General features: G+C 41.9%; 1 protein-coding gene across 1 annotated transcript; it reads left to right on the top strand.

Annotated features, from left to right (window-relative positions):
- The first annotated feature begins 5598 nt into the window (after nucleotides 1-5598).
- Nucleotides 5599-9064, top strand: LOC143504700 (uncharacterized). Its single transcript, XM_076995992.1, has 12 exons — nucleotides 5599-5686; nucleotides 5878-6110; nucleotides 6191-6369; nucleotides 6454-6544; nucleotides 6631-6970; nucleotides 7061-7178; nucleotides 7332-7423; nucleotides 7522-7639; nucleotides 7852-7952; nucleotides 8045-8217; nucleotides 8322-8495; nucleotides 8645-9064. Exons 5-10 carry the CDS (start codon nucleotides 6707-6709, stop codon nucleotides 8081-8083), a joined length of 732 nt encoding a protein of 243 aa, XP_076852107.1. The 5' UTR covers nucleotides 5599-5686; nucleotides 5878-6110; nucleotides 6191-6369; nucleotides 6454-6544; nucleotides 6631-6706; the 3' UTR covers nucleotides 8084-8217; nucleotides 8322-8495; nucleotides 8645-9064.
- The last annotated feature ends 3810 nt before the right edge of the window (nucleotides 9065-12874 follow it).

The raw sequence follows: 12874 nt of genomic DNA, 5'->3' as shown, positions 1-12874 counted from the left end.
CGCAGACAGATTACATGGAGAAACCTGTGCACTTCACCTGTTCCAAATGCTCAATTCGGATAACCTCATGTTAAGGCTCTAACGTTGGAGGATCCGTGGCTCCGTCCGAAATGCCGTGTAGTAGGCACTAGATTTCAATGCATTACGTTCTACTCAAATCTTAAAGCAGTGCGTTCTTTCAGTAGGCGACTGGGCAGTTTTCATAACCTCGAACATACTACGTCCGTCATTTACCTATGTCATATGATATGGCATATAACGTTATACCACCACAGTTTAAGGACCGCTATGAATTAAAAGCGCCATTCCATATTTGTGTTTTATATATTTATATTGATTTAGAATCAGCATCAAGACGTCGTCGAGGACTAACAGAGTTACAATAACCATTAACCTCGATTTAGCCTTATTAATAATCCCAAAGCTAGATATATTTATATTTGCAAGGGTTATAATTTTCAAGGGGATAATTTGGCATTTCACTAGCATCACTGACAAGGTGAGGTGAATCCCCAACTTTGTTATATCAGTGTGACAATTAGGCAACCAAGATTTATAATAAACTAAATATTAACGTAAAATAATTTGACATACAAACCACTTCTAAACCAAATAAAGTTGGTCAAATCTTTAAAATCAAATCTTTAAATCACAGAAAGTAAAAGTGTCTAAAATTGATGTAAGTGTCATCACCATTGTAGCTTTTATTTTGTGGTTGTACAGGGTGTCCGCAGGGTCTTAAAAAGTATTATAAGTTGATAAATCAATATTGGAAAAATGAAGGCCCTTAAAAAGTATTTAAAAGCCTTAATCGCGATTTTGGAGTAGGGCCTACTGGATTTTCGTTGATATTTTAGCTTTGCAACAAAAAGTATGCAACTATTAAAAATAAGATGTCCCTTTTTTACATCCGGTTTATGTAAAAACTTTTGGGAATCATTTTCACTATCAGTTCGTTTTTAAATTCTCTATTAAGGCTTTATTTTATTATTTTATTTTTCATACAGAAAATAATTCTGGAAATATAATGTGTCGTTTTGCAAATATAACACACGGCAAAAATGCTTAGTAGTTTGGTGCTGTATGAGACATTTTACTGCACAACAAAATGATTTCACGTTGGGCTTAGAGGGCAAACGGTAGATTTGACTTGATGTGTATGTGACCTGGCTGGTGGGGACGGGAGAAGAAGTCTATCTGTGAGCGTGTGTGCTGTGCTGAAGACGCTTCCTTCACCTCGCTGAACTGAACTGCTGCAGCGCATCTGGTGTTAAAGGAAGAGAGAGGTCGGATGTGTGCGAGGTGGTGGCTCATTTCAGGGCATTGTTTTTAATCGCTCAGGTTTTCAAAAGATCATTTCAAACCGACCTCAGTAAAATGATAATAATAAAAAAAATAAAAATAAAATAAAAAACGAAGTTTCAAAAGGGCACTTTCGTTGATAAAGGGCAGAGTTGGTGGTGCTTTAGCACCACTTGATGTCTATGTGTGCACGCCACTGGTTCTTTCAGTAGGCGACTGGGCAGTTTTCATAACCTCGAACATACTACGTCCGTCATTTATCTATGTCATAGTTAATATGTTCTGAATACAAGAAGCTTCTGTCCTATACTCGAGACGTACCGAACCATGAATCAGTGTTTGTAGAAGAAGTCACCATGCTTGACTGCTCTGACAAGCGCTACATAGACTTTCCTCTGTTTCCAGGGAATGTAGTATTGTGGGGGAGGGGGGGGGGGGGGTGGCCAGGTACATTTAAAATGATCTCACTAATCATAATATACACTACCGTTCAAAAGTTTGGGGTCACCTAGACAATTTTGTGTTTTCCCTGAAATCTCATACTTTTATTTATCAAATCAGTTGCAAAATGAATAGAAATATAGTCCAGACATTGACAAGGTAGAAATGTTTTTTTTTTATTATTTGAAATAATTTTCTACTTTAAACTTTGCTTTCGTCATCAAAGAATGCCCCCTTAGCAGCAATTACAGCATTGCAGACCTTTGGCATTCTAGCTGTTAATTTGCTGAGGTAATCTGGAGAAATTTCACCCCATGCTTCCAGAAGCCGCTCCCACAAGTTTGATTGGGTTGATGGGCACTTTTTTCGTACCATACGGTCAAGCTGCTCCCACAACAGCTCAATGGGGTTGAGATCTGGTGACTGCGCTGGCCACTCCATTACCGATAAAACACCAGCTGCCTGCTTTTTCTCTAAATAGTTTGTGCATAATTTGGAGGTGTGCTTTGGGTCATTGCAGGATGAAATTGGCTCCAATCAAGCGCTGTCCACAGGGTATGGCATGGTGTTGCAAAATGGAGTGATAGCCTTCCTTATTCAAAATCCCTTTTACCTTGTACAAATCTCCCACTTTACCAGCACCAAAGCAACCCCAGACCATCACATTACCTCCACCATGTTTGACAGATGGTGTCAGGCACTCATCCAGCATCTTTTCAGTTGTTCTGCGTCTCACAAATGTCCGTCTGTGTGATCCAAACACCTCAAACTTTGATTCATCTGTCCATAACACTTTTTTCCAATCTTCCTCTGTCCAATGTCTGTGTTCTTTTGCCCATATTAATCTTTTTCATTTATTAGCCAGATATGGCTTTTTCTTTGCCACTCTGCCCTGAAGGCCAGCATCCCGGAGTCGCCTCTTCACTGTAGACGTTGACACTGGCGTTTTGCGGGTACTATTTAATGAAGCTGCCAGTTGAGGACCTGTGAGGCGTCGATTTCTCAAACTGGAGACTCTAATATACTTGTCTTCTTGCTCAGTTGTGCAGCGGGGCCTTCCACTTCTCCTTCTACTCTGGTTAGAGCCTGTCTGTGCTCTCCTCTGAAGGGAGTAGTACACACCATAGTAGGAAATCTTCAGTTTCTTGGCAATGGCTCGCATGGAATAGACTTCATTTCTCAGAACAAGAATAGACTGTCGAGTTTCAATTGAAAGTTGTTTTTTTTCTGGCCATTTTGTGAGTTTAATCGAACCAACAATTGTAATGCTCCAGATTCTCAACTAGCTCAAAGGAAGGTCAGTTTTATAGCTTCTCTAATCAGCAAAACTGTTTTCAGCTGTGCTAACCTACTTGCACAAGGGTTTTCAAGGGTTTTCTAAATATCCAATAGCCTCCTTACACAGTTAGCAAACACAATGTACCATTAGAACACTGGAGTGATGGTTGTTGGAAATGGGTCTCCATACATCTATGTAGATATTGCATTAAAAACCAGATGTTTACAGCTAGAATAGTCATTTACCACATTAATAATGTATAGAGTGTATATTTGATGCATTTAATGTTAGCTAAATTGAAAAAAAAAACTGCTTTTCTTTCAAAAATAAGAACATTTCTAAGTGACCCCAAACTTTTGAACGGTAGTGTATATTAAAAAATAAAAAATAAAATAATGTGAAATATAATTTTTTACAGTAAGGAGGATGTACTGCAATGGCTGGCTACTCAGGTTGACACGTGCAAAGAGTTCTGCATCTGTGTGTCTAGAATAAATCTCTTGCAACGTGGACTAACACTGTAGCAGCGGCAGAAACACAGCTCACCGGTCAACCCCTTAAAAGTTACATTCATAGGAGAACCTGGTGTTGACACTGGTGCTTTGCGGAAAGAATTTCTAACAGGTCAGGATCATTACATTTTTCAAAGCTCACAGATGAAACTTATTTCAGCCCCTGCCCCTTTTGAGTGTTGAAGGTGTTTCTTGCTACTGGATATGGTTTAATTCTGCCTTCTCCCTAGAAATGATTTCTGGCATAAAGACTCGGCTGTTTGAGGGAGAAGATGGTAAGGGAAAAATGCCAAAATACTCTTTAAATGACCTTGACCGTGGCCTGTTTCGGTGCTTTTCTTATATTAATTTAATTCTCTCATATTTACTCCTCTGTTTTTTATAACAACATTTGCACAACATCAAGAGTCTGAATATAGAACTCCTTATGACACATAGCTGATGTCACTGGATTTATTAATCACTGAAGGATAGATAGTTTCTGGCAGAGCCGGCCCTGACCAATGTGGTGCCCTAGGCGAGATTTTGGCTGGTGCCCCCTGTATCATCAATCATTGGGTTGATTGTGTCACTATTAAAGAAACAAATAAAAAGCAAATGACTTAAATATTACCATATAACAAGCAATAAATATAAAGGTGTTGCACAAAAAATATTTTAAAACTATTTTACATAACGTAGTGCAGAGAACAACTTTTAAATATAAATATTAAATGTAAAAAAATTAAAAACAACAACTACCACCAGTGCAAATTAGGGCAATTTGCCTACTGCAACATTATTATTTCAAAAGTGCATCTGATATATATTTATTTAAAAAACTTGCTGAGCTAAGCTAATAATAGCACCTACTAGGATTGGGCAGTATGATGACAGGGGCTATTTTCACTAAGATCATACAGAGGGGAAAAGCCACAATGACGATTGAGTGTTAGTTGTGAGTCAAGAGAGCTGGTTTAAAAGAAAAACACAACAGCTACAGATTGGAAACATTTTGGATTTGTTTCAAATAAAAATGAGAGACAATTGGAGCACGCCCCCACGATTCTAATTCGATAATATGATTGGTTGATAAAACTGCCAATCTATAATAAAAGCTCTCAATGTAAAAGACAAGGGTAGGTGACAGATAAACAGAAGTTCCTGGGGGGAGGGCCTTTCTCTCTTTTACCTAGAAACAACAGTGTGAAATATTCTGATTGGTTGATTTTTTATTTCAGCACTAAGTTTTTTTTTTTCCATCACATGCACGAAAAGTGGATTTGAAAGCCGATTTATAGGGAAAATACAAATTATTGGTGAAGCGTTATTAACATATATTACATATAATAGATAAAGCATCCTTTTAAAGATCAATTAACCTTCAGAGAAGGTGTTGAAGTCCCTGACGCCAATGGTATAGTGTTAATTCACCACATATTACCATTATATTACCTGTTTTTTTGCCACCTTTCTTCCTCCACTTTTCTCCTTTTACTACCCTGGGCACCAGAGGACTTCTGCCTTTTTGACGTCTTTTCGAGGAGATGTCACTCACTCTGTGGTGTCTTTTTCCCCACAGAGAAACAGTAACGAGGTGCGCAGAGCGCGCGGGGGAGGGCGGGTTGGCGCGCGGGTGATAGGTGTCGTGTGTTGTTATTATAAGAATTATTAATTTGACTAATATTATTAAACAATGAAATTATGATTATGTGGACTTTGCTTGTTTTCACATTTATTAATTGTTCATTTGTTAAAAAAAAAAAAAACCGCATGCACGCGAGCGCCCCCCTGGACAGACGGCGCCCCTAGCATTTGCCTATGTCGCCTAATGGAAGGGCCGGCCCTGCATACACAGACACAAAAAACTGACGCTCCATAATAGGGAATCATTCATTGAGGGATTTTTCAGGCGTATTGCCCCAACTGTGAGCTTCATGAAAGAAAATGGGAAATATATACAATGTAATCAAGGTAGAGAATTCATGATTTTGTATAAGTGATTTAAATAATTAATTTTTGTGTAGGTTTGTTTATGTTAAGTATTAAATTACTTGGTTATTCATTATTTGAGCTTCTATTTTCAGCATGCCTGTTGCCTACTGTAAGACCTCTCCCACTGTGCTCCTGTGGCCCAGAAAATCTAACTGAGTCATTTTGGTTTGCATAAATGGTATGTAGGCTTTTGTAATTAAATTAATTGAGCCAGATTTAGAAATGAATGGACTTGATCTTAAAAATGTTACATGCACCATATGAGAGATTCAGATAAAATAAGTATATATTCTTGATTATACAAAACTGTTTTACTTTGTTGACTAAAATAGCCTGAGCCTTCTGTTTTATTTTTTTTGTTTGTTTTAGGTCGATATGATCTGTGGTTACCAGTTACAGTGTGTAGATTATGCCAGACACAATGGACACCAGATAGGAGCGACCTCATAAAAAGGGGTTATTGGCCTGCATCTGTAAATGCTGAGACCTTGTTTACAATAGATGTTTTCCATACGTTTTTGGAAATGAAAACTGCTGCACCTAGTCTATCAAGGCAAAGTTTTTTGCAGATGTTGGATGGGAGGACTCAGCAGTTTGGAAGGGTAAGTCCAGTGTGGAGTAATATATCTTTAGGTGTTCTTTAGGACTTTTCATTTTAACTTAACAAATTGTAACCTTGCAGTTTGGGAAGATACATGGAGACATGTTTCAGAGAAGCTTCATGGAGTACTCATTCTGCAAGTTTCAGTGTGACAAAATTGCTTTTGTGGACCACTTCACATGCTCTGCTTGTACCCCGAACATGACTGCCGTTTGTGCAGATGGCAACAGAAAACTCTATAGGTTTCGACAGTCAGCAGGGTAAAGCTGCTTTATTCATAGTAAATGTATGTAAAATGTATGTAACTAGGTATAATTCCATGGTTTTTTTGTTTTATGTTAAAGGTCAGAGGAATCATACTTTCCTGGCACCTTTATTGCAAAAGATACTGATGTGTACACATTTGTTGAAGAGGTCAGGGGTAAAGTGAAAAATGTTAGTACAATTTGAATTCTCTCTGCCCTTGTTATTCAAATGTGTATATATTTATATTTGTAACTAACTAAATTTATTTTAAACAGACTCAAGGCAAAGGAACATGTGGTAGAAGCCAGTGGTCAGCCGCACGTGAGACTGCACGAAGTTCTCACAAACTTGATGAAGAGGGTCTTTGTCTGCAGACTTGGAATACTACTCAAAGCTCTCAATATGTTCAGGGGAGAGATTTTTGCATATCCCTTGTTCCTACAGAAGGAGCTGCATGCAGCCACAAATGCACATTTCTATTGCACTGACATTGCTTGCAGGTATTGGCCTTACCTTGAGAAAGTGGCAATATCTATGCCAGAACTGGGATCTTTACTGCAAATGAGCCCATTTCTGTCTGTGATGCATGCAAAGGCCCATTCAACAAAGTGTGAGGTACAGTGTTATGTTTAATAAACATAACCATTAATAATAATTACCGTAACCATTTTTTATGGGAAAATGACTTACTCACAATGTTGTTAGATTGTTTGGAGTGGCAGACCTTTGGATGGCGCTGGCACTACTGCAGGGGAGGAGGTAGAGATGATGAACAGTTACCTCTCGCGTTGTGCCCTGACAACAAAGTACATGACAAAGTCTGGTGTGTATGTGCTTTCATAAACAGATCCTTTTTTTGGCTCTATTTGGTTGTCATCACATATTTGCCATGGTCTTAATCTAGTATGGAGATCATTTCTAATGAAGGATTCTAATTTGTGAGTCTGTGTTACTGTCTTCAACGTTCTGTCTAAAGCTGGGAATGATATGCCGACTGTTCACGCCATTGGATGGAACCTGTGGAAGCAGATTAGCCTTCATCTTTCATTATCCAGCAGATACATCAAAGTAACTGACCATACTAATGTAGTGTTGCTGTTTTACCTCAGAGGAAACATTTAGTCAATTTGTCTCATTGTTGCTTCCCACCACCAACCATTTTTCAGACTGTTCGCAGGACAGAGATGGCAAACAAGAAGCTAGAGGACTTGTGCAGCGAGCTTGGATGCCCTGAGAACAGGGTTCTGGAGTGGGTCCGTGATGTCAGACTATGGGCTACAGATGGTAGGATATTACATGATCTTTTATGCTAAAGCTGGTGGTTAGTCCTATTTCTGACATCTGAATTAGTATTGTAGTGGTAATTGTGGATGCAGCACAAGTCTGGAATCTTTTTTAATATTATACTTTATTTATTATGTAAATTAAGTAGTACCACAATCAGTATGACTATGTACTTTTCAAATTTATGCATTGGCTTTAATTTTTTGTTTTAGATTCCATACATACCAGTTGTAGTAGCCAACATGCCCTTCAACACTCAATTGAACGTTTCTTGGTGTGCATCAGAAAAAAGCAAGTCTGTATAATAACACTGGTATGTTTTATCTACCTTTCTTTTACCAATTGATATTGTTTATCAGTTATTTGAAATGTTTATACATTGGAACTTGTCCATGCTAACTCTAGACAGCAACAAGATTCATCATTTGCGGCGAAAGAAATTGAGAGAGGAAAAGAGAAAACTCTTTGAATCAATAAAGTGCTACAATGAACAAGTACCAGAGGAGGGCCGCATAAATACGCAGAAGGAGATGGTGGGGCAGACAGTTTAATATGGCCGTGGGAGATCTGTAGAAGTGGTATGGGACAGTCTTTGTGTTTCTGCAGCAATCTTTGTTATATCCTACCTTAACGTATGTATTTATCTTCTCATCATGAGTGATGGTAATTCCTATGTCTTTAGAAACCACTAGTGTCTTCACCAAAAAGAAGATCTTTGATGCCTACATGTTCAAAATGAGGCTTCAAGAGGAAAGGGTCATCCTAATGCATGAGATGAGACAGCACTACTCCTATCTCAGAGGCCAGGCAGGGAGTATTGGCACACTAATAGCAGAATTATCCACTGGGAAACATTGTAAGTAGCTATTCCAGTTTACACCTGGTCGTTTCATGCATCATGAGTATAAGGATTATAACCCCTTCCTGCTTTTCTCTGTATGGTGGAGTTTAATCTAGTAAGATGCTGGACATGACATTTTTAATAACATTCTTTTACCTTTGTAGGTACTTTTACAGAGGACGGACAACGTGGGCTGCAGTGCCTTCTTCGAGAGACACTTGCAAATATGGAACACAAAATTAACGTCGTTTTATCAAATTATAGGATGGCATTAGGACCAAATGCTATCCTACTCCCTGGAGATGGAACTGAGGATACACCAGAGGAGCACAAAATACTTCAGCATGAGAGTTCTGATGATAGTGATTGGGAGGATGTTTAGTAAGGTTATTTTCATAGACTGTTCAAAAGACTTCAGTCTTTAACAAGCCCCACCTTAAGGACAGAGTCCTTAGGTGTGTCCAAACTTGATTTGTAGTGTACTCTTTTTGCGTTTTTGTTGTTCTGGTTTTTGACTGCTTTCATATCTGTTTTCACCCAGCCTTTACTCTTCACTTGTCTGATGTATGATTTATTGGACAATAATATGCAGACATTTCTGTACAGATTGTGTAGTGTCCTTTGCGCGCTAGTATAATAAAGAAATGTGAATCAATTTGTTTCACTGCCTGATGACTTATGATCATGAGTAATTTACAAATATATAAACTATTAAGTGGAAATAAATGAAATTGGTGGCAGTTCAACTATTTAATGTAGTTGAACACATTATGTTAATGCACCATACATAGAAATTGTACATTTAAATGTAATTGTGCAAACTGAAGACTGTCAGAATTGAGAATTTCAAGAATTTGCACAGTATAAAGCCCTGATTCCCATAGTCATCTCTCCAACAATCTAGTACTTTTATACTCCTTATAAATAAGATTCCTATTAAAACCAGGTCAAAGGGCTCTAGTGGCAGTCCAACTACCTAGCAACATGTATACAATTCACTACTTTTATGATTGGAGACTTTAAAAAATCAGATGTCTGTCTTTGGAATTAGGTTAATTAACTCATAGGTATTGTGACGCCGGAGGCGTCGGGACAGAGGCAGCCGGAGACGGGGGTTGAACAGAAGGATGTTTATTGTCCATGGCAACCAAACCAGTAAAGCTCTTAGCGCACACACTGCAAGTGATGCAAGGTAAAGCTCGTAGCGTACACCAGTAAAGCTCTGAGCGCACACACTATAAGTGATGCAAGGTAAAGCTCGTAGCGCACACTAGAAAGGCTCCTAAAGCACGCACTGCAAGTGATGCAAGGTAAAGCTCGTAGCGCGCACGCAGGTAGGGAACGCAGTGACGGACACGCAGAGACCAGAGACGCTCATGTAGCGGCAATGTGCAGCACTGGACCAGACGACCTGCGGGCTTAAGAAGAGCAAAGTAAACAAGAAACAGGTGCTCAGTATGATGGTGATTGCGGGGGTGTGTGCTGGGATCGGCTGCTGGCCGGGATGCGCGCCCTCTGGTGGCGACCCGGCCCCCTCACCGTGACAGGTATAATATGTTTACATGTGTATTTTCTTTATGATTACAATTCTCATTTCAACCATCATGCATGAGCAGCAAGTTCAATTTAAAATGAAAATTATACAGTAATGTAGCACAGCCCATTTGATGTCACTGACAGACAGCTTTGCAGTTTACATACCCCCAGGGGACCAGCATCACCCACTAGAAATATATACTTCAAATTTAAGAATTAATTTACAGATCAATGTGAGATCTAATAGGGGTAACTGGTCTGCTCTTTGTAATAACATCTGTGACACCAACGTCGTGGGCTGATGTACCATTACAGCCAGTGGACAGGCACCTCCTACCTGAGGCTCAAGGTAGGGTTGCTCATTAGGGCTCTAGACCCATGCGATTGTAAAGCTGCTTTGTGACATGTGTTGTAAAAAGCACTATATACATAAATTTGACTTTTAATCTTACAGGGAGAAGAAACATTTATTTAAAAAATTCCAAGTTTTATTCAGGTATATCTCACATATTGCTACAATACACTTTAATAATAATAATAATAATAATAATAATAAACCTATATAGCCATATGCATAGTGTGAAGGAATTTGGAACAATATGGCGCTGTTTGTAGTTCATGAAGATATGTTAGGGTTAGGGTTACGATCAGCGTCAAGGAGTCGTTTCCCTTGCCATACTGCACACAGATAGCACGAACGTATAAACAAAATAGCAGCAGCAGTAGTATATCTGGTATAAGACAACAAATAAATAAAAACAACAGCATTTCGCTACGCATTCGCTATGTATCGCGATAAGACAATGCAGTCTGAGGGCTACAGGGCCATGCAGGCTCACACTGAATCCATATGGTCATTCCTGGAATGCCATTTCCGTTTTTTCCCCAATCTGTGGAGAACCGATGTAACTAGACTATAAAGACTGGGAATACATAAATAAATGCCATCATTGTTAGCAACTAAATATGCTAAACCCGGTCCTATCTTGTAAACACAGTCCGTATTTTATTGTATTAAAGGCTTTATTTCTGGATGTGGCTGTTTCCGATTGCGTAATGGTCTTTAACTTGGCACTTCCGCGTTATGTTATAACGCTTATATACCTTGTTGAATGATTGAGCAAGAATTTTTGGCTGTTTGTTGTTCCCTACCAGTACGCGTGTCACGTAGGGCAACGCCCCCTCTCGTAGCTGTCACTCTGGGTTCCCTCATGTCCGTGTTCCCTGCCTGTTTGTCCCGCCCTGCTCGTTTGTCTTCGTGTTTCCTTGTTTGTTACCACGCCCAGTGTCATTGCCATCACCTGTCCCTAGTTAGTTTCTATGTATAAAGTCCCGTCATTCCCCAGTCGTGTGATCCGTGATTTTGTCTACTTCGTGCCTTGTGCTTTGTTGCCTGTTGGTTGTGAGTATTGTTTCCGCTGCCTGCATTCCTGCCTGTTCCGTGTATCCCCGTCGTGTTTGGTTTATCTGTCCGAGTATGTCTGTTGTTATTTCTTGTATGGACTGCCTTCCCGTTATGACCCCTGCCTGCCACTACGACTCTGCTTTTGGAATTTCCTGTATTAAATCTCGCTCTCCTCCGCGTTTGTGTCCGTCTCCATGTTCTGCCCAGCGCAGATCGTTACATAATCACGGATCTTACAAGGACACAGCGAGGGAGCGAGACTCTGGTGAGTTTAATCGCGGTGATGAGATGTTGACTGGTTCGGTCCAGTTCAACTCTCCGATATCGCAGCGTGAACGAACCAGAGACAGAAATTCCCCTGGCGCTGTGGGAACACGGAAGTCTCGACGCGCACCAACGAAAGCCCAGTCACTTTCGGTTTCGACTGGCTTTCGCGTCGAGACTCCTGTTGAGCGCTACGTGTCTGCCCGGCTTGATCACTATAGGGAGGAGAAACCTATAGTACAAGTCGCAGGCAGACGGATTGAGTGCACAGACTGGCATTTGCTTAACCCTCGGTTGGCTCTCGATGGCGTCTGCGAGCTCCCGACGCCTCAGAGGAGGCGGAGCCGTCGCAGAGAGAGCCGCCGAGGGGCTTCTGTGTCTGTGTATTCTTCCAGGCTCACCCAGGACCCTGAGGAGGAGGACCTACCGCCGCTGACCCCGCCAGCTATACATCACGACACCCCCAAGTATTTTTTGGGGGGGAGTACAAGCCACGTCGGCTTGGCGGACACGCCCCCCGATGACGTCAGTATGGTGGCTCCGCCCCCCGAGGACGTCGGCTTGGCGGACACGCCCCCCGATGACGTCAGTATGGTGGCTCCGCCCCCCGAGGACGTCGGCTTGGCGGTTCCGCCCCCCGAGGACGTCGGCTTGGCGGTTCCGCCCCCCGAGGACGTCGGCTTGGCGGTTCCGCCCCCCGAGGACGTCGGCTTGGCGGTTCCGCCCCCCGAGGACGTCGGCTTGGCGGTTCCGCCCCCCGAGGACGTCGGCTTGGCGGTTCCGCCCCCCGAGAACGTCGGCTTGGTGGCTCCGCCCCCCGAGTGCATCTCCTCACCTCGGATTCCTGTCCCCGCTGCCCGTAGGCAGTTCGTGCCTGTTCCTGTCCCTGCGACCCAGGAGAGGTCGTCCACGCCGGTTCCTGTCCCTGCGACCCAGGAGAGGTCGTCCACGCCGGTTCCTGTCCCTGCTGCCCGTCGGCAGTCCGTGCCTGTTCCTGACCCCGCGACCCAGGAGAGGTCGTCCACGCCGGTTCCTGTCCCCGCGACCCAGGAGGGGTCGTCCACGCCGGTTCCTGTCCCCGCGACCCAGGAGGGGTCGTCCACGCCGGTTCCTGTCCCCGCGACCCAGGAGGGGTCGTCCACGCCGGTTCCTGTTCCCGCTGCCCGCCAGCGGACCCTGCCTGTTCCCG

This window comes from Brachyhypopomus gauderio, unplaced genomic scaffold, assembly GCF_052324685.1.
Source record: "Brachyhypopomus gauderio isolate BG-103 unplaced genomic scaffold, BGAUD_0.2 sc315, whole genome shotgun sequence".
NCBI lineage: Eukaryota > Metazoa > Chordata > Actinopteri > Gymnotiformes > Hypopomidae > Brachyhypopomus > Brachyhypopomus gauderio.
The sequence above is the reverse complement of the archived record's forward strand: the minus strand, read 5'-3'. Positions and strand labels throughout refer to the sequence as shown.